General features: G+C 47.6%; 1 protein-coding gene and 1 non-coding gene across 6 annotated transcripts in view; one reads left to right on the top strand and one right to left on the bottom strand.

Moving 5' to 3' along the window:
* The first annotated feature begins 1,617 nt into the window (after positions 1–1,617).
* On the top strand, positions 1,618–1,724 carry LOC146399515 (U6 spliceosomal RNA). The gene has a single exon (XR_014818466.1). It is a non-coding gene; the product is annotated as a U6 spliceosomal RNA (small nuclear RNA).
* Positions 1,725–5,591: 3,867 nt separating this feature from the next.
* FAM171A1 (family with sequence similarity 171 member A1) overlaps positions 5,592–22,138 on the bottom strand; it is a 151,390-nt gene continuing 134,843 nt past the window's right edge. For 3 of the 5 annotated variants that reach the window (XM_021064835.2, XM_084980241.1, XM_003130736.7), the window contains 3 exons: positions 12,966–13,082; positions 9,387–9,501; positions 5,592–8,592 (listed from right to left, as the gene is read on the bottom strand). In XM_021064835.2, the coding sequence (XP_020920494.1) occupies positions 6,879–8,592; positions 9,387–9,501; positions 12,966–13,082 (1,946 nt within the window). In that variant the 3' untranslated portion in view covers positions 5,592–6,878. Of the gene's footprint in view, positions 8,593–9,386; positions 9,847–10,721; positions 11,820–12,965; positions 13,083–13,535; positions 13,740–22,138 lie in introns of those variants that run through there. The other 2 variants (XM_084980243.1, XM_084980242.1) reach the window with 2 other exon arrangements.

Raw genomic sequence — 22,138 nt, 5'->3', positions numbered from 1 at the left:
GCCAGGTGTCTTGTGCTGTGGCCAGAATGAATGTGGCCCCAAATGCATATGGTGGAAGCCCAAAGCCAAGGTGATGATGGTATTAGGAGGGGCGACCTTTGGGTTGATCAGGCCATGAGGGTGGAGACCCCATGAATGGGATTAGTGCCCTTGTAAAGGAGGCCCTCCAGAGCTCCCTACCCTCTTCCAGGCTGGGAGGACATGACAAGAAGGTGCCAGCTGTGAATCAGAGAAGGGCCCTCACCTGACCATGCTGGCGCCCTGAGCTTGGACTTCTCCAGAACTGTGAGAGAGAAATGTTTGTTGTTTATAAGCCACTCAATCTATGGGCAGACTGAGACACACCATGCGGTCACTCACTGACTGCAGGGGGAGGTCATCTCAACATTTCTGGCTCCAGCTTCCTCCCGGGTGAGATGATCAAGGCTCTTTCATGTTCCATAATCTCAGGTGCTCTAACTCCTGTCCCTCCTGCTAAGGTCAAACTGTCTACAGGAGTTATTAGCCTCCTTTCAGATACCAGGTACCAGCATTAAGCAAGTCACAGTCGCTGTAAAGGGTGATAAAAAATATTTATCAAGGGTATTGGTGCGTATTTATAGCCACACCTTCGAAAATACAGTTTGCAGAGGGAGTTCCTATCATGGCTCAGCAGGCATGAACCTGATTAGTATCCATGAGGACACAGGTTCGATCCCTGGCCTTGCTCAGGGGGTTAAGGATCTGGCGTTGCTGTGAGCTGAGGTGTAGGTTGCTGACGAGGCTGTGGCGTAGGCCAGCAGCTGCAGCTGCAGCTCTGATTTGACCCCTAGCCTGGGAACTTCTATATGCCATGGCTGTGGCCCTACACAACAACAACAAAAAGCAAAAAAAGCCTGTAAAGGCAAAAAGAAAATAAAGGAAAAAAAAAAAACAAAACTGTGGAACTCAGTTGAAAAATCACCACACATGTCTATCTGTAACTGTACTCATTTTTATCCTCTTGCCCTCCAAAGTAAAGAGGTCTGCAAAAGTAAAACTTTAGGGGATGAACAGGAGGAATCATATATAGAGTTTAGTGTACTTGCGGCTGCTTATTTTTAGGTTTTATGGTCTATTTCCTTTTTAGTTCTGGTCTTTTTCTTGGGCGCTTTGCCTCTCTGTGTTTTAGCATTTGTCTGTGCTGGTTTATGATAAATCAAGTTCCAAAAGCATGGCACCTCTGTCATTTAAATGATGTTGCATTATCCCCTGGCATGGTTTAGGGCTTTGCTTCTCCCATAAATTCCTCCCAGGTCTGCTGCTGGACCTGAACGACAAACAGCCACATGGTTCTCTTCCCAGTGAACACTGCCCATCTTGTGCCCCAAGTTCCACTAAAGCTGGGAAAGCAACGATGGCTTGCGTTTTTTGTTCTGATTCTGGGTTTCCATGTGAAGCTTCTTCCCAAAGCAAGAAACCAGGATTTGGAGCTAGGAAGACCTTCGTTCCCATGCTCCCACCTTCTGGCTGGTGGCCAGCTGGAGGGCTCTAACTCAGGCGTGAACTAAAACCCGGATTTTCACTTCGGCACTACACCAACAAAATGCACAAAAATGGAACAAATGTGGCAATAAACAGACTAAAATACAGACACTTGTGCTCACTTTAGCAGCACATATACTAAAACTGGAACGATACAGAGAAGATTAGCATGGCCCCAGCGCGAGGATGACAAGCAAATTCATGAAGAGTTCCATATTTTTAAGTAAGTCAGGAAGAGAAAGACAAATACCATATGACATCACTTATATCTGGAATCTAATATACACAAGGGCACAAATGAACCTTTCCACAGAAAAGAAAATTATGGACTTGGAGAATAGATTTGTGGTTGCCAAGGGGGAGGAGGAGGGAGCGGGATGGATTGGAAACTTGGAGTTAATAGATGCAGACTCTTGCCTTTAGAATGGATTAGCAATGAGATCCTGCTGTATAGCACTGGGAACTGTGTCTAGTCACTTATGATAGAGCAGGATAGAGTGAGAAAAAAGAATGTATACATGTATGTGTGACTGGGTCACCTTGCTGTACAGTAGAAAATTGACCGAACACTGTAAACCAGCTATAATGGAAAAGATAAAAATCATCATTTAAAAAAAAATACAGACACTTGTTTACAGTCTGAGAGCTGAAACAAGAAGGCAGAGCATTGCCTGGTTCGGTCTCGGCTGGGAATACATGTGTTGGGCAGCTCAGATTTTTCATTGCTCTGTGTCTGTCTGTGAATGATCTTGAATACATAGGGAGGGCTGATCTTGGGCAGGGTGGCGGTGGCGAGGGGGGGGACAATACAACTGGAAGATTTCTGAGGTTATTTTCCTTTGTTGTATCTTTTTGGTGGAAACATAACTGATGTTACTGAAAGCATCTCTCTTAAGTGCAGTGATGTCACTCTAGTTGCTTGAAATTGGACCCATGGGCGTATTTACACCAGGGAAATTGGCAATTGCTACAAATCAAGGCTTGATTTTTTTTGTTTGTTTGTTTTGTTTTTAGGGCCACATGCGCAGATATGGAAGTTTCTAGCCTAGGGGGCGAATCAGAGCTGTAGCTGCCAACCCATACCACAACAACACCAGATCCGAGCCCCAGTCTGTGGCCTGCGCTGCAGCTTATAGCAACACTGTATCCTTAACCTACTGAGCAAAGCCAGGGATCGAACCCGAGTCCTTATGGATACTAGTTGGGTTCATTATTGCTGAGCCACAATGGGAATGCCAAGGCTTGATTTGTTGATTGTCTAAATTTAAGAAAGCGATGGAGAAGATGTTAATAATGCAGATTAAACTCAAAACTGTATCATGTCAGGAGTCACGACATTAACAGTAGGACCAAAAAACAAAACAAACAAACAAACAAAAAAACACACAAAGAATTATTCTTCCAGGGCTCAAAAATTATTATCTGATTCAGCAAAGAAGTCACCCCACGACTGATCAATGAGTGAAGTTCTTTTTTTTTTTTTTTTGGTCTTTTTAGGGCCACACCTGTGGCATATAGAGGTTTCCAGGCTAGGGGTCCAATCGGAGCTTAGCCGCTGGCCTACACCACAGCTATAGCAATGCCAGATTCGAGCCACATCTGCGAACTACACCACAGCTCACAGCAATGCCGGATCTTTAACCTACTGAGCGAGGCCAGGGATCGAACCCTTGTCCTCATGGATGCTAGTTGGGTGCCCTAACCACTGAGCCACAGTGGGAATTCCTAGTGAGTAAAGTTCTGACATGTATCTTCATTGTTTCAGTTACAGTAATTAATCATTAATGTAGAAAAAATCAACAAATATTCATGTCACAACTACACCCTTTTGTCAACTGCAACAACAGGTTGGCTATGACTCAAATCAACGAAAACATTCTGTAGGAATCAATTATCAAACGAAAGTCACCCCTGTGCATCTTATCATGATTTGAAAATACACCCCTTAACAGGGACATTTATAACTTAAATGCATTCATTTCCCCAGAGTTTGCTGTGTAAGTGACACACCACTGATCCTAGCTGAGTGACCTCAATTACTTAACCCCTAGCCTCCACTGAGTTGCGTGTAAAACAAAGAATAATCCTCACAAGATTTTGAGAGGTGAATGCATTATTGTTTCCGACATAGCGTTTCCAGGTAGAGATGCAATAAATACCAGTCCCATCGCCTCGCTCATCTCACCTGGAGGACAGAACCAGCCTCTGAGGCATCTCTGTGCACACTCACCTGTCTTCCCAGACCTGGCTGGAGAGAACGGTCTACATTAGTCTCCTGAAGAGGCAGGTACAAACTTACCACTAGGTGGCAGAAGCAAGATGCCAGTGACAGCTTCATTCTTCACACTGTAATTGGCTTGAACACTGTGATGAGAAGATAAATACAATGTTTAAAATGTACACGATTATGGTGTTCTTTCCAGACAGTTCCAGTCTGGTGATCATGGGTGGCACCCTGAGCAAAATCATTAGCCTCTGAGCCTCTTTTTTAGATGAGTGTGGAGGAGTAAGCTTTAATTTGTGAAACAGAACCAAATTTTCCTTTGGCAAACCCACTGCCTTGTCTTTCCAGGGACCTAGGTCTTGAGACCACTCTTGGCTGCTCCACACTTCCCCAAACCCTGGCTGGCCCAGGTATGACCCACCTAATGAAGAGGGATCAGAAAAGCCCACCTCCCAACCTTTCTTCTCTATCTCCCAAATCAGGACTGAAAGGTAATGTGTCACCTATGTTCCAGGTAACATGCACTGTAAATGAGCCTCTTCTGAAAACAATGCTTTAAGGAGGTGATGGCACTGGCTGCAATGCAGGTGGGGTTGCAAAGGGATGGGGACCTGTTAGCATCTCCCCATCACCTATGTCTGGTCCTGAGTATTCCTGGAGAGGCTACTTACTTTTTCTTTCTGGTATAATTGACAAATGACCCTCACCCGAAGCCTTAGTGACATCTGCCATGGTTCACCTGCCACCTGTTGGTGAGAAGGTTCACTTCCAAACAGTCCCTCACCTGTTAAACCACAGGTTCCCAACTCCTCAGATGCTTCAACACTGTCAGGGCATCTCTCAACCATTTCAAAAGCAAAATGTGAAACATCACCCTTTGAGAATGAAAGTCATAAAAATCATTTGTTTCCTGCCAGTGTGGAAATCATGACTAAAGATTTTGTAATGAAGCTACTAACTAGCTTAATGTATTACCACCAATCTGCTATATTCTGGTGGCTCCATTAATGATTCTGATGAATAGTGTCACACATCTGGGATGGTTCTGGTCATTTTAGTGACATCTTTCTGAAGCTTTTCCAAGGTGAATCAATACCAGACATAAAAGAAAACATCGGTTTTTTGTGAAGTATAGAAACAATGCGTTACCTTGTGTTCTTGAGTGAAACTAAATAGCGAGGTGGGTTTTAGGACATAATGGTCATATAAATTCCTAAGTGTCTATGTATTGGTCTCTGAATATAATCCAACTACTGGCATTTCACTCTTCCAAGAAAGGAAAAGCAAACGTTTTTTTCTTTTTTTTTAAAGGGCTGCATCTGTGGCATATGGAAGTTCCTGGGCTAGGGATCAAATTGGAGCTGCAGCTGCAGGCCTATACCACAGCCACAGCAATGTCGGATCTGAGCTGCATCTGTGACCTACACCCCAGCTCACGGCCATGCCAGGTCCTTAACTCACGGAGCAAGGCCAGAGATTGAATGCCCATCTTCATACAGAGTTCTTAACCTGCTGAGCCACAATGGGAACTCCGGAAGCGTGACTTTTTTTTTTTTTTTTGCCTTTTTTATGGCTGCACCCTCGGCATTCCCTGGCTAGGGGGCGAACTGGAGCTGTAGGCGTTGGCCTACACCACAGTCATAGCAATGAAAGATCTGAGCCTTGTTCTCAACTTACACCAGAGTTCACACCAACACTGGATCTATAACCCACTGAGTGAGGCCAGGGATCGAACCTGCATCCTCATGGATGACAGTCAGACTCATTTCTGCTGAGCCATGATGGGAACTCCAAGAGTGACCTCTTAATAGCAACTCTGAAACCAATAATGGCTCAGAATGAATGAAAAGGACCACAAGATAGATTTTTGTTTTTTTTCCTTCAGAGTTTATTCTGAGTTTTCATTTTTGGATAACCAAGCAGCTCTTTAAGGAGAATGCACAGAAGAGTCATTCTGGCACTTTTGGATAGTACATAAGATTTGTTTAATAGTCTCATTGAGTCTACTTGCTCAGCCCATATTCCATGTTTGGTGAGCAAGATCAGCCCATAGAATTCCAGAGTTAATACACAATCATATATACAAACAGCCAATCAAACCATAATGGTGGCTAGTGGCCAAAGGGATGGAGTAGGGAAGAGACTTGCTAAAGTGTCCTCTAGTCTATCTTAGCTAAACAGAATCCACGTCACACGTAAGAACGAGAGAGTACGCTGACTTGAGATGAGAATTCTGAGCACAAATGGACACTTGGCAGCATGCAGTTTAAAGAAAAGGGGTAACGTTGAATAACTTTATAAAATCCAGGCAGTTCAAGAAGTTAAGAACTAAAAACAAACAAAACGAGCAAAGTAAGGGACTGTCTGTTGTCACTGTAAAAAAGGCACTTGGCGTTAATGGGACCAGAATCGAAGGACTGGCAGCTGATAAAAAATTCAGTACGATTTCATTAAAAGGCTTGGATGTTAAGAGATGACACTCAGGAGGTCCTGAAAGGAGATACTGAAATAAACCACTGAGAAGCAGAACAGATGAAAATGAAGGAATAAAAATCCTTGCAACCGAATGTGTGTGTGTGTGTGTGTGTGTGTGTGTTTAAAAAAGCAAACTGGAAATGAAACCTAAGCAAAGCAAAAATCTTAGCAAAGTAAGACCACAGAGCATCGATGCATAGTTTTCCTTTGAGATAATGCATACCTCCAGACACTAAGTGCCAAGCGAATTTCTCAATAATCATTTCACAGGAGCATTACTGTGATAAAATGGATTCAAGCAATGCAAAAAGGAGTTTCATCTGTTCCCAGACCCTGGCGGAGAACTGAGGTTACCCATCAGAACCTAGTGACGTCACGTGCGGTTTTGCGGTGTCCCGGGAGTGGACACATCAAGTACGAGGGAAGGACAGGGGCATTCAGACACCACGGTTCAGCCATCTCCCTGGAGGCGACGCATTCTCCAACATCATCCCTTCTTCCGAGTGAGAGCTTGACCTCCTCTCCAACCCTGACACAGCAAACGGTGATGCAGAAAAAAGTCCCCTTTCCGCGACCGACCGACGTGGTGCACCTTCCTCCACAACCAGGTACACGCTTCTACGAAAGGATTTTTGGCAACTGCATGATACTCCCTGTCGGGTGGCGCCGCGGTCGCTCATTTAATGTTGAACGCCATCAGGGGCCTCTCCTCCCGTTTCTGCCACGGGCTCTTCTTGTCTTCGCCCTGGTCGTCGTCATCATCTTCGTCTTCCTCGTCCTCCTGAGCAGACCGCTTCGGGTCGGGGCTGGCCGGGGGCTCCGGGGGGACGCCCGAGGTTCGCTTCGTCGTCTCCTCCTGCAGGCTGGGCAGCTGGCCGCCGCTTCTCCGGCTGGAGCCGTCCAGCAGGCACCGCAGGGCACTGTCCTCGGGCGTCCCAACCGCGGGGCCGCCCTCGCCGCCGCTGCTCTGGTCCAGGTCCTCCAGGTACACGAGCTGCGTGTAGGCGGCGCCGCCGTCCGCGGCCCTCGGCTCTTTCTGCGGATGCTCCTGGACCGGAGGGTGGTTCTGCGGCAGAGACAAGGGGTCTCCTCTCGCCTTCCGGGCGGATTTTGGCTCATTCATATCCACGCCAGAATCCAAACTGGCGTCGTTGCTCCCGTTCCTCCCAGCTCTTTGGAGATCAATGTAGGAATGTCTGACGTGCGCGTTGGACCTGCCGTCCAGGGAGACGAACCACGCCCGTGGGTGTGGGAGGGGCTTCCCACCCCCAAGTTCCAGCAGCGCCTTTTCGGTCAGGAGCTGGACCTCGCTGTTCATCTGCGCCAAGGCCGCATCATTCAGGGAGGCCGGGATGGAGAGGGACTCGGACATGGCCGCGCTCTGCGGGGTCCACTCCCGGGTGCCCGCATCCTGCAGGTGCTGCTGCGAGATGGCCTGGCAGGACAAGGGCTGGGCTTGGATCTGAGAGGAGGGGTGTGGGAAGATCCCTGCGTGCGGGCTGGAGAGCTCGGCCTGCAGCCTTTCTATCTCGAGCTGCTGGTCGGCGGGAACCACCAGAGGCTGGCCCACGTAGGAATGGTCCCCTGGGAGTTTCATGTAATGAGCCGGGATGACCAAGGCAGGTAATACTTTCCTATAAACGCTGTCATTGACCTGGTCCACAGAGCTGCAGCAGATCAGCTGGCCCGGCCGCGGGAAAGAGGTAGGTCTTTCCAGGTGGTCCACCGATCGCGACATCATACATTCAGTGGGTCTGCGCTCCAGCAGCTGTTCTTTCTCCGGGGATGAAGGCGTGGGGTACATGTGTTCCTGAATGGCGAGCTTACTTCCTGCGGAAATGTGGTTAATGGGGGCCTGACCGTCTCTGTCCTGCTTTTCGAACAAAGGCTGTGAGAGCATGGCATTGTAACTCCTCCTGTAGTCAGTGCTGCCGGGGGACTCGCAGCCTTCCCTTTCCAGAGATTTCCTGGACTTTAAGGGGAAAATCTCCACCGACTTATGGTAGTCTTTGCCCAGCGTTCCACTCGGGGTCAGGTTATCAAAGGAGATCTGGCTTTTATCTTCCTCCTTGTGGGACAGGAGTTCCTCCCGAGAGCTGAATTCCTGGGAGGTGCTGTAGGAGAGCTTCAGCATGGGCGTGTGCAGGTCCGCCTCCCCGTTGGAAGACACCATTTCCAAATGGACTCCGCTCATCAGCTCCTTTGAGCCCGGGGCATCCGGGGGGCGGCCCTGGCTGGTGACGGACAGCGGCCCGGGGAATTCTGACTCCCGGCGAGAAAAGAGCAGGTTGATGTGTGACATGGACGTGGACTGATCCTTCTTGGAACTCTCCAGGGTGGCAGGAAGTTGCAGTTTTCTGTGGTGCTGCCGGGGTTTCAAGCATTTCCGCCTGCGATCAAAGATACAAACCTGAAGATTAAAGATTCTCAGAAGAGTGGAGTTTTAAGTCAAAATCTAATTCTCCATTCCCACAGGAAGAAACAAGACAAAACAACTTATTGGCAGCCAGAAGTCTTCTCACTCTACACCCTCAGCCTTATTTTTTTCATTTTTTTAAAAATTGCGGTATAGTTGATTTAAGTGTTGTGTTAATTCCTCCTGTACAGCAAAGTGAATCAGTTATTTATATCAATGTGGAAAAAGAAAAACGTATTTATAAATATGTACATTCTTTTTCATATTCTTTTCCATCATGGTTCATCACAGGATACTGAATATAGTTCCCCATGCGTTACAGTAGGACCCTGTTGCTCAGCCTTATTTTGATTCTGAGGGTTGCAATCCACAGCTTTTACCCCAAGTCCATCCGAATGACTCATTTAAAAGCAGCTGCCCCAGAGTCGACAATAAACATTCTTGCAAGCCTAACAGACGAGGCATCAAAATAAGAAGAATTCTGCTTTCTCCTTGAGCATATCATCTCTTAATTACCATTTAGGAGCATTCTGAACGAATCATGACAACTGTCAAACCTTTTTCTGCAGCTCCCCTTCTACCAATCATGATGCACTGTGTGCCTCACATGTCTGTCCTTTGTTTGCAACTTAAATGACAGATGTTTAGTTCTTAGATGCTTTTTCATGAGAAAAAAAGGACCTCATCTCAGAAAAAGAACTTCGTATCAATGCTTGTGCAAGAAATTCCAAATTAAGAAAAGACAGTGCCCCAGTGGTAAAACTTTACCTGCAATAATATAAAAGGAGACACAGCAAAACCAAAAGAATGAAAGCCATTCCTCCCAAGATGGCCAAAAGGAACACCGTGTGATACGTGGTGATGTCCTGGGTGACAACTGGACCTAGGAGGTCAGAAAAGGGCATTTCATGAAAACCTTGCAATAAAAAGAGGGATAATTTACTGAGAGTGTGATGTTATTCTTATTAGTGGCGGGCCAGATGCTAATACCCTTCAGATGATGTACCTGCAGCATCACCATAACGTCCCTCAATGAAAAGGACCACCACTGAGTACTCTGAACACTCAAATTCTATGTGCAGTGTCCAGGGTCTCTCCTTAACCGAGAAGAGAGCCACAATTCAGTACCATGTCCATCCTTCTGAATATGTAAACTTTTCTTTCTTTCTTTCTTTTTTGTCTTTTTGTCTTTTTAGGGCTGCACCCGTGGCATATGGAGGTTCCCAGGCTAGGGGTCCAATAGGAGCTATAGCCGCTGGCCTCCACCACAGCCACAGCAACATGGGATCCAAGGAGCATTTGCGACCTATACCGCAACACCGGATCCTTAACCCACTGAGCCACCAGGGAATTCCTGTACATGACTTTTTTTGGGGGGCGTGCCTGAGGCGTATGGAGTTCCTGGGCCAGGGATCAGATTCAAGCCATAGTTGCCATCTTTGTCACAGCTGCAGCGGTGCCAGATCCTTTAACCCACTGTGCTGGGCTAGGGATAGAACCTGCATCTTGTCGCTGCAGAGAGGCCCCTGATCCCATTGCGCCACAGTGGGAACTCCACAATATGTGACCTTTTAATAAAAGCAAACTGGATTCAGGATCATGCAATGAGTGGGACTCATCTACTCAGAGACATGGCCTGACAACCTAGGATTTTATGATCCTGTGGGAGGAAAAAAAAAAAATCACGAGGTTTTATTCTCACTTTCCCTGGGCAATGATTACTATGTAGAGAGCCCATGGCCTAAATGAATCAATTGAATAGTTAAATAAATGTACTATGACTTAAGAAAATAATCCACAGCTTATTACAGGGGTATCCAGGGTTTCTAAACTGCCTCCCGTTTTTAAAAATAAAAGCTTCCGGAGTTCCCATCATGGCGCAGTGGTTAACGAATCTGACTAGGAACCATGAGGTTGCAGGTTCGGTCCCTGCCCTTGCTCAGTGGGTTAATGATCTGGCGTTGCCGTGAGCTGTGGTGTAGGTTGCAGACGCGGCTCAGATCCTGCGTTGCTGTGGCTCTGGTGTAGGCTGGTGGCTATGGCTCCGATTCGACCCCTAGCCTGGGAACCTCCATATGCCACGGGAGTGGCCCAAGAAATAGCAAAAAGACAAAAAATAAAAAAATTAAAAAAAAATAAATAAAAGCTTCCTTTCTAGTATGTTTTCAAATTGGCCAACCTGATGTAGTCGCAGAACTCTCCAGAACTTAGAGACAAAGGTACAGAGGTAAACATATTTTCTTTGAATTTACATTGGGAAGAATCCCAAGATCCTGGTACTTTACTCACTCCTTATGTTCAACAGTATTAAGAATCTATCTTTTTCTTTCTTTCTTTCTGGGTGGCCAAAAAAAAAAAAAAAGAAAAAAAATTAGGGTTTTCTCTTTCATTCTCTAGTTAAGAAGAAAATATGGCTGTGAATTTTATAAAGATTTCCACTGGCAGAAGTTAAAATAATAAATTTTAAGTACTTAAAAGGATGGAGCTTCAGTTATGTGGAAATGATTTTATTTGGGGAACTCCTGCCAAGGCATTACCTATGTCTGTGGGATTTTCCCTATGTTTAAAAAAAAAAAAAAAAAAAAGCCTCTCTGAACAATTAAGGCTGTATATAGTTGTCAGTAATTTTTCCAGCTTTTGCAAATATTAACTCCCACTCCATTGAAATGATTTATAATTGGGAGATAAAGTGTTATCTTCTGAACTTAAATAATGACTCTATGTTCAAAAATCAGCAAGTCTCCTTGGGTTTAGCTAGCTTTTAAGAGATTTAGCTCCTTCCGAAGATTTTTAAAAAAATCTATCTCATAGAATATCAAAAATCAACCAATAAATGGGTGTTCATGGTGTTTAGTAATCACAATAATACCACTTTGACATAACATATAACCACATTCCTTCCCATCTTTTGGTGCTCTGCCAGAACACCCGGACACCAGTAAGTGCCCAAGTGTTACAATTTGGGGAGGTTTTCACTATTGCTGTCAATCTGCCTCTACCAACATTAAGATAGATTCTTAGGGAGTTCCCACTGTGGCTTAGTGGGTTAAGAACTCGACATAGTGCCTGTGGCCTCGCTCGGTAGGTTAAGGATCTGGCAATGCCATGAGCTTCGGCAGAGTTCTCAGATGTGGCTCAGGTTTGGCATTGCTGTGGCTGTGGTGCAGGGTGGCAGCTGTAGCTCTGATTGGACCCCTAGCCCAGAAACTTCCATATGGTGCAGGTGCGGCCCTAAAAAACAAACAAATTTTAGGGAGTTTGCCTGGTGGCAAAGAGGATTAAGAATCCGGTATTGTCACTGTAGTGGCTTGGATCGCTGCTGTGGCTCAAGGTCTGATTCCCAGTCTGAGAACTTTTAAATGCCGTGGGCATGGCCAAAGCCCCTTCCTGCCGCCAACACAAAAAGATTTTAGTCATATTTTGAAAAATACAAGTTAATTCACGTATCCTAAATGGAGAGGATTTTTTTTTTTTTTTTCCCCGCCCTTCGGTATATGGAGTTCCTGGGCCAGGGATTGGATCCAAACCACAGGTGCAACTTATACCAGATCCTTTAACCCACTGTGCCGGGCTGGGGATTGAACCTGCATCCTGGTGCTGCAGAGATGCTACCAATCCTGGTGCACCACAGCAGGAACTCCTGAATCTTCTTTTAGATGCGAAACAACAGGCTTGCTGTGAAGCCTTTTACAAATGCCCAGTCAAGGTTTTGGCCCCAAGAAGCCTCCAAGGGTGAGTTCCTTTCCTCACGTGTTTTCTTACACGGGCCACAGCTGTTTCAGGAATTAGGGAGGAGATCCAGACCGCCTCTGTGGGCTTTGGATTAAGAATTCCCTACAGCAGCTGTCTGAGCAAAACAGAGATTCGAGACTATTTTCTATGCATTATTCTTATCCTCGATGGGAGACTTCCAACCAGAACTCCCCACCCCCACAAAACAGCTTCCTCTCATTGTTCGATTTTTTTCATACTTTCAACCATTTTTGAGGAAGATGTGATCTCCCTGCTGAAGACACTTTTTTTTTTTTTTTTCTTTGTGTTTTTAGGTCCCCACTCATGGCACATGGACGTTCTCAGGCTAGGGGTCAAATTGGAGCTACGGCCACCGGCCTACATCACAGCCACGGCAACTCAGGATCTGAGCCATGTCTGTGACCTATTCCGCAGCTCACAGCAACACCGGATTCTCAACCCACTGAGCGAGGCCAGGGATTGAACCCCCGTCCACATGGATACTTAGTTGGGCTTGTTACTGCTAAGCCACCTTGGGAACTTTCCAAAGTACACTTAGCCTGAACCCTCAAAGGCATCAATCCCCATCCCTGCAGGTGTTGGGGATCCTGTTACCTGGGTTGGGGGGTGACATGGCTGCCACCCAGTACCCCAACTGAGGGGCAATGTAGGTCCACGTCAGCTGGCTGCCTTCCTGGTGCACAAGGCCGAGACCACTCTTCAGCCACGTTCCTGTGAAATGCAGAAAAACACTTCAGCCGGAGGCCTGCTCAACTCCTCTTTGAGGCTTAAAAGCACAGTCCAGATCACCTTAAGTGTCATGTTTACAACCCATTCGAGAGCCCAAGGGGTCAGGCTATCAGGGAGGGACTGCATTCTGCTTTCTGCAGAAATTCTTTTTTTTTTTTTTTTTTTTTTTTTTGGTCCTTTTAGGGCCACACCTGCGGCAGAGGGAAGTTTCCAGGCTAGGGGTCCAATCAGAGCTGCAACTGCCAGCCTACACCACAGCCACAGCAATACCAGATTTAAGCCAAGTCTGTGACCTACACCACAGCTCAAGCCAATGCCGGATCCTTAACTCACTGAGCAAGGCCAGGGATCAAACCTGCACCCTCATGGATACTAGTTGGGTTCATTTCCACTGAGCCACGATGCAAACTCCTCTGCAGGAATTCTTTTCCCTACCTTTCAGGAAAGAGTCGGACTATGTTCTTGGCCTTTCTGACTCAATTACTTTCAGCTCCTTTATCGCATGCACATCCCCGCTTCCAAACACGGAAAATGTTATAGCAGAAGCCTTTCCAGTTTACGACTATGCCATCTTGGCCGAGCTCCTCCAGAAGCCTCTGGAGTTTAGAAACAGAATCAAGGTACAGCCTGGAAACGGTTAGGGGGCGGGGAAAGAAGAGGGAAAACTCTGGCACTGTGGCTATGCTTCATCCTCCAGCAAATAAACGGATTTCCTCTCCGGAATCACAGACTGGTGACATCAGAGTTGCTTGGGGAAGTTTTAAAAATGCAATATACAGATTCCTTGGTTCCCTCTTATGGGCAGATTCTAACCCGTAACCCTGGCTTAGGTGAGTATTTTAAGAAGCTTCCTGTTGGCTCTAAGGTTGGGAGACACTAAGTAAGTCCAGGCTGGTGCTGTCTTTCCGTCACTACTTTAACTAGTCTTTAACATTAACGAGTACCCACTGTGAGCTGGCTGGTTACGGCTATGTGTTTTGTGTGTACGTTATCCATAGTTGTCACAACCACCCTCCCGAGTAGGACTTATTTTCCCCGTTTGGACAAGGACGCTGGAGATGGGTGAGACACGGCACTCTTCTGAGGCCTTGGGGTAGAGAACAGAGCAGGGCAGCCTAGGTCCGTCTGTCTGTCTGTCTTCAAGCCCAGTGCTATTTCTTCCACTCAGCCCTGCTGTGTGTCCTACAAAACTTGCCAGCCTTTGATAATCTTTTCACTTTGTAAGGTTTCCAGGAGCAGGCCGCATCGCCCAAGGGCCCATGCGGCTGTCACCTGTCTCGCCCGCAGAAAACTTTGCTTTGAGGCCCAGGAGGCAAGAGTGTGCTGACCTGGCCTCCCCATGATGTGGGCGCACCCACCCGACCCACCAGCCCGGAGACACTGGGCACTCACATGGGGCTCCTCCTAGGATCACCAGCCCCCTGACAAGGCCACGTGGAATCCTGCCCACCCTGGGCCTCAATGCACCAGTTGTGCACCAAATATTCCCCCACCCCCATCTTTCCTAGGTATACACATCACCGAGGTGGCAAGAGTGGCTCACTCCCCTTGCAGGAAAGAAACAATACTTGGCACAGCTTCTAGGGCCTATGAGTTGCCATAGCAGCATTCAAATGTAGTAGGTGGCCCAGCAATGCTTCCCCAGCACATCCCCGCCCCCCCACTTCCCGGAGAGGCCAGGCGTCAGAAGGCGAGGTCTGATGCCCCCAACGCAACAGGCTGAATCATGGCTCTGGAGGATTTAGATTCAAGTTAGAGGAGACCATGACCGGGAGGGTTTCCAAAATGAGTCTAAGGACAAGGATGCTGAACGCAGGGTCATTGGCTGAGAGCATCCACCCAGAAATGGTTCAGCTGCTCGGAGCATCACTCACTCCAGGGGGCTGCTGAGGAAGGGAAGCAGAGGGCGTTTGACACATGCGGCTAAAGGGTTTCTGGGTTGGGTCAGGAAGTCTGCCTGGAGGCAGAGAACGGATTGTTTGCCACCACTTCCAGCTTCCCCTGGGGAAGCGGGGGAACCCACGCTGATTAGCTCATGACTAACACACCCCACCCCACTCCCACAGGAGCAGCCCTGCCAGGATCTCCTATCAGCCAGGAAGCGGCTTGCATTCTTTGGTTTGCAGTTTCCCCCAGATTAGATTCTTGAGTCACTGCTCTTCAAGGGGAGCGGATACCAGGATTAGGCTAAAGGACCCGGAGGAAAAGAGCTGGAGGCTCCGAGTCCTCATTTGTGCTGGTTCAAGGGCAAACCACCTACCTGGCCGACTACACTGCCTTGGCTTTTGACGCAGCCACAGTCCAAGTGGAAGTGGCCTTTTCAAACATCTCACAGTTAGCCTGTGGGCGAGCCTATTGGCTAGATAGACAGACAGACAGACAGACAGACACCCCCCCACCCACACCCACACCCAGCTAACAGGCCCCCAAGTCCAGCCTGTGATGCTGGTGGGAGCCAGAAAAGCCAGAAAAGCACCTACAAGCCGCTCTGGGAGCGCAGTGAGGGTGCCCCTGGGGTGGGCAGGGAAGGCTGGGGGTGAGCTGGGCTCTGGGGAACTGACAGGACTGTCACCTGGGGGGTGGGGCTGGGGGAGCAGAAAGGACAAGCATCCACAGAGGCACAGAAGATTCCCGGGGTGGGGGGAGGCCAGCGGGGCAGGAAGGAGGGAGCCTGGGAAGGGCTGGGCAGGGCTGGGCAGGGCTTCCAGTGCCAGGAGCAATGGGAGGCCACCGGCTTGTCCCTGGAGGCACAGAGGAGGCGAGGTCACGGCTGCTCTGACCCCCCACAGCCCGCCCCCGTTCTTCCTAGCTTGGCCCTCCCAACGCGTACCTGTCCTCACAACACATCCTCTGTGACTCTGCCCTCAACTGCTGTTCCTACCACACATGGCTTTCCTCTCTTCCAAAAATCTGCCCAACTTCACGATCAAGTCCTGCGTTTACTCCAAGTCCCTCCAGCATGCAGGGGTCTTCCACGGCTCAGGGACCCCAGGGCATGTTCCTCCATGATCCAATTTCCAGAAGCAAACCTTGCCTAAGTTGCTAACCTCCTATCTGATGCCCAACATCCTCTCTGCTGGTGTGAGCCCGAGTCCTCTGCTCCTTCTGTCTCCTCTGCACCCAGCATTATCCTTGGCATGGCAACACCATAGTATTGAGTGTGAGAGCCTGACATGCAAACCCCACCCCCCCAAATAACATCAGATGACCTTCCGTGCAAAGCTGGGTGTGTCTGGCAGGAAAGATCTCCTTCCGGAAGTGCAGCTAAGACGGGGAGCCCACTCCTTCAGACCAGAGGGAACAAGGCCAGCTTGGGAACGGGGCCTTTCTTTTGGCCTCAGTTTTCTGTAAAAATGTATTCGTATTCAGTGAAGAAAGGGTGATTTCTTTATTTGGGATTCAGCAATCATGCTGTTGTTGGCAAATGCCATTTCCAAGCTTTCTGTGTTTTGTGGGAGGAAATTAGCTGTAGGGAACGCAAGAATTAATGAATTGTGTACTGGAAACATATGCCTCTCATTACTGCAATCCCGACAGTGTGGGAGGAGGAGGCTTTCCCACCTGAGAAGCCACACACATACGAGACTCTTGTACTTGTGGCCGAGGAGCCCGTGCTGGGAATTGTCACCAGTGACTGTGGAGCAGGACAAACAGACATCTATAGAGCCTCTTTTGTTGAGGAGGCTATGTGACTGGTGCGCCTGTGGTCACGGTACAAAGAGCAGGCACGCCCCACCCCCGTGGGGCCTCAGTGCTGCTCAGACAGATGGGGAGGATCCAGGTTGCTCCTGCTTAGAAAACCCCAAGAGCATCTACAGAACACAAACAGACTCACAGACATGGAGAGCAGACGTGTGGTTGCCAAGGGGGAGGGGAGAGGGAGTGGCATAGACAGACAGGGAGACTGGGGTTAGTAGGTGCAAACTATTCCATTTAGAATAGATAAGCAGGAGTTCCCGATGTGGCTCAGTGGTTAACGAATCCGACTGGGAACCATGAGGTTTTGGGTTCGATCCCTGGCCTCGCTCAGTGGGTTAAGGATCCGGCGTTGCCATGAGCTGTGGTGTAGGTTGCAGACACGGCTCAGATCCCACGTTGCTGTGGCTCTGGTGTAGGCCGGTGGCTACAGCTCCGATTGGACCCCTAGCCTGGGAACCTTCATATGCCATGGGAGCGGCCCAAGAAATGGCAGGGAAAAAAAAAAAAAAGAGTAGATAAGCAATGAGGTCCTGCTGTACAGCACAGGGAACCCTATCCAATCACCTGTGGCAGAACTTGAAGGAAGATGATAGGAGAAAAAGAATGTATACACATGTATGGCTGGGTCACTCTGCTGTTCTGCAGAAATTGACACAACATTATCAATACACTATTCTTTATTAATTTATTTGACTTTTTAGGGTCGCTCCCACGGTATATGGAGGTTCCCAGGCCAGGGGCCAAATTGGAGCTGTAGCCACTGGCCTACACCACAGCCACAGCAACGCAGGATCTGAGCCATGTCTGCAATCCATACCGCAGCTCATGGCAATGCCGGATCCTTAACCCACTGAGTGAGACCCAATGCCAGGGATTGAACCTGCATCCTCATGGATGCTAATCAGATTCATTTCCGCTGAGCCACAACAGGAACTCCAATACACTACACCTTAATAAAAAAAATTACAGAAAAGAAACCCCCAAGTGCAAGGCCTCTTGCTTGCTCTCCAGTCCTCCCACCTGCCTCCTGGGAGGGGCCGGCCTCTGGAGCCGCCTGGGTCAGCACAACTGCCTGCAGGGTTCTCCAGGTTCAGCTCGTCTCCTCTGTGGACCAGATACTCGGGCAGCCCCTAAGGTCATAAAAGCATAGCAGGGCTTCCTGCTGACTCTCTCAGGCTCCTCTTCAGGAGCGGGCAGTCCAGGCAGTGGTGGGACATGCTGAGTCTCCAGGTGGATCACCTTGTGCAGGTGTCCAGGCAGTAGGACCCGGCTCAGCCAGGTGGCCGCCTTCAGGCATGGCTGCTGCTGCCCAGGGAGGGTGGCTGGCTGTGAAGTGGGTGTGTCAGGGGCAGGCAGGCTGGTGGCCGCATGTGTATCTGTGCCCAGTGGAGCCCTGACATGTGTCTGTGACTGGAACTGTGCGTGTATGAGGTTGGAAAGTGGTCCCTCTGGCATCTCCGGGGAAGGGAATTCCGCAGTACTGAAATTTCTAGATCGTCAGTTTTCAAATGGTTTTAAAAGCATTTGAACTCTTTTCTCTTTATTATTTTTTCTTTTTGGCTGTGCCCGCAGCATGCAGAAGCTCCCAAGGCAGGGATTGAAGCTGTGCCACAGTAGTGACAACACCAGATCCTTAACCCACTGAGCCACCAGGGAACTCCAGAACTCTTTCTCTTTAATAGAATCTTTTTTTTTTTTTCCTGACTGAAATCTTATTACATTGTTCTGTCAATTTCGCCATACAGCAAAGTAGAATCTTTATATTAAGGTGTGAAAATATAAGACAGATAAAAGAGAAGCTTCTCTGAGAACAGGTGAAGACAACCCCCCATCCCCACCCTGTATCCCCCAGGATATTTCCTGAACATGGTTTAGAAGCTTTTCTTCTATAAAACTGGGGCTGTATTTGCCAAAGTTTGAAAAGGCAGTTTCATATGATTCTACAAAGTATCATTTATTTCCTGCCTTATAAAGTCAAACATGATTTTTCATGATAATTCAGGGTCATGACTATGATCAACGGATGCTTGTCCTAAAACACTGATGCCCTTAGGTCCCCTACTGAGGAACAAAGTTGTTTGCTCTTATTATTTTTATTTTTTATTTTTTGGCTGTGCCCATGGCATGCCTAAGTTCCCCTGGCCAAGAATCAAACCCGTGCCACTATGGTGACCTGAGCCACTGCAGTGACGATGCCAGATCTCTAACCTGCTGAGGCACTAGGGGACTGCGGTTTGCTTTGGGACTAAACTCTCCCACCCACAGCCACGTTTTTGTCTCCTTTCCCCTCCTCCCTCCTATCCCTTCTCCTCCCTGCCCCCTGCCCCTCCCTTCTTGCTTATCAGTGTTTCTATGAGAGGAATTTCTGCTTCCTCACCACCACCAACAAGCCCCAATACCCCACCAGGAGCATCTACTATTGCAAACAGATAACCCACCGCGTGAAGACTACGTCTAGAAGAAAGTCCACAGGCGGCCTTGGGAGGCACAAAACCAGACATGGAACAAGAGTCTTAATGCAAGCTCAGCATTTTGTTTTCTGAACACATACCCTCAAATCAGTTGAGTTATTCTTTAGAGTGAAATCTCGCACAATGGAAAGATTCTGAGATGCTTCAAGAAGAACTACTTTGTTGAAAAACTGTCCTCATCTTTTGAGAGAGAGTTAGTTACGTATTTGGCTGGTTAGGTTCATTGTGGGGATAAAGTGCCGTGAGGGCTTAACCTGGACCTTCCGCTGAACCCCAGGGATGATGACACAAAGACTGACAGGCTGAAAAAGACACGCCTTATGCTCACCTGTAAGATCTGACAGGGTCTCTTAGAAATCACAAGGGTGCTTCTTTCTCGCTTGGAATGAAAGCAAGCAGGAACGAAGCCAGCTTTTATTTGCAAAACATAAAGAAACATGAGTTCAAAATGTAAACAAATGGCTCTTAAAAGGGAAAACCAGCGCCACTACAGTGACCTGAGCCACTGCAGTGACGATGCCAGATCTTTAACCTGCTGAGCCACTAGGGGACTGCAGTTTGCTTGGAGACTAAATACTCCCACACAACATGAAAAAGGGTTGAAACTATAATGTCTAATTTGAATATGACCTACATAAGGCTCAGGTTGACTTTGCCTTCCCTGCCTGGCCCACTCACTCTGCCCGCAAGCCCCTATTTGAGCAGCCATGCGTGCTCATCTCAGCATTTGCAGAAAAACCTGTTATGATAAGCACTACTGATTTTGAAAAGGAAATGATAAGTGAAAACCCACACTTTTAACAGATGACACATTGAAGCTGGCATCTTGCACCTTAGCCAACACACAGAGAAATAAGTCATGGCTCTTATACTGGGAACTGTGACCATGTTACACCTCAGGACACCAAGCAGGTGAAGTCCAGCATGGGAGTTCCCACTGTGGCTCAATGGGCTTGGCAGAGTCTCTGCAGTACCGGGGTGCAAGTTTGATCCCCAGCCCAGTGCAGTGGACCAGCATGATCGAGGGCCAACTGACCACATCAATGGCTTGTCTGGTTTAAGCTGACCCCACATGTGAACCCCAGCTTGCCACTTTCTAGCTGTGTGACCTGAGGACATGTGAGGATGGCCCAGCTGAGGAAGAGAAGGTCCTGGTGGTCTGCCAGCGCCACGGGTACAGTCCTGGAGCTGCTGCTTCGCACTTCCTTTGTCACAGAAACAATAAATGGCCTCATCACTTAGGCACCTGTCGCTGAGAACTGTGCAGCGTGGAACATGTTACCTCGTGCAATTAACATATCCTGATATATGTTTCCTGAAAACGGCTACACTGAGTTCTACTAGGTCCAAAATCAGAGCCTCGAAGATATTCCACAGCCACTTGGAAAGCCCATCTCAAAAAAGTTCTATTGCGTAAAAGGTGAATATTTTAAGAAAGACAAAAAAAAAAAGGTGACTATTCACCCTGTGAAACAGAGCCATGCCTTTTCCTTTTTTTGGTCTTTTTAGGAGGGCTGAACTTGTGGCATACGGAAGTTCCTGGGCTAGGGGTTGAATCGGAGCTGCTGCTGAGGCCTATGCCACAGCCACAGCTACGGCAATGTGGGATCCAAGTCGCATCTGTGACCTGTGCTGCAGCTTGTGGCAATGTGGGATCCTTAACCCACTGAGCCACAGTGGGAACTCCGAAAGAAAGCCATTTCTGTCCCGACTGTTTTATGGCTCGCTGTGAAATATTTGGGAATACTCATGGTCAGAGGTAACATACAAACAAGTTCAGGACACAGGCATGAACTTGGAAAGTAGGAATCCCTGCTGTTCTGTCCCTCAGCTGTTGGTTTTGGCCAATGACTGTCCCCTCACTTGGGCTGTGCTGACTCTTGCCGAATAATCGGGGTGGTGTGGGCATTAACTTACTGGAGGGCAGTCTTCTTAAGAGGTATGTACCTCTCAGATCCATGGCTAGTGCTTCTTATTACTATTGCTACTTATAATCATATGGCCTCCCCAGTTTCCCAAATATGCTGGAGTTCTCTAGAAATGTATTTTTCTTCCAGCTGTATAATTAGAAGTGTCAAGATCTGAGTCTATTTTATTGCATGCTTTAACAACATTTTAGTGGGACAAAGATCACTTATGAAAATCCATCAGCCCTTACGTCACTTTCACCTACTGACAGTGTCTATTTTTATGACATTGTGGAGTAGCCTTTTTTCCCCAAGTTAAAGTCTCTGCCTTTGGATAGTTATGTGCCCTTTTTTGGAATGATTTTTCCATGAAATCTGTGAGGAGGACACATTCCTTGCTAATTATATCACAGAATATTTACCTGGTGGTCAATTATCTAACCGTTCTTGTGGAAAGCAATGGAGCTGAAGAGTGAAAGTTCATGTTCAGATGGCTGGATTCCTGTAGCTTTGGGCAAGTACATTTCAGGACCAGTTTCAACAAGAATGAAATTAAGGGCAACTCACTATAACCCACGACCTTCTGGGTAAAGCATCAAATCAGAGATATATTGAATTATTAGAAATTAAAACAAGAAATCAATCTGCATTCAGCTACAACATGTTCCCTGCATATTTTTAGGGTAATTTTTGAGAAATGGATTCTTAAAAATAAATTTAATCTAAGCAACTGATTTCCGCCCATCTTTCAGCTTCAGCTGAGCTATCACAAGACTTACTGAAACAAATTTTAGGAGTGAGCAGTAATGGGAAACCATAAAGCTTCTGGCAGAGTTAGACAACGCCTATGCCTTAAATAGGTGGCCAGAAGTATTAGGATGCATAATAGCATTAATAAAATTTAACGAGACAATTCTGAATTTACAATAGGTATATATACATTTCCAGAAAAGAGTATCAG

The sequence above is a fragment of the Sus scrofa genome, chromosome 10, assembly GCF_054392235.1.
Source record: "Sus scrofa isolate SSC_HxYL_T2T_F1_AM1 chromosome 10, Sscrofa_HxYL_maternal_Yorkshire_Landrace_v2.0, whole genome shotgun sequence".
In the NCBI taxonomy this organism is placed as follows: Eukaryota; Metazoa; Chordata; class Mammalia; order Artiodactyla; family Suidae; genus Sus; species Sus scrofa.
This window is presented reverse-complemented; position numbering and strand designations above follow the sequence as displayed.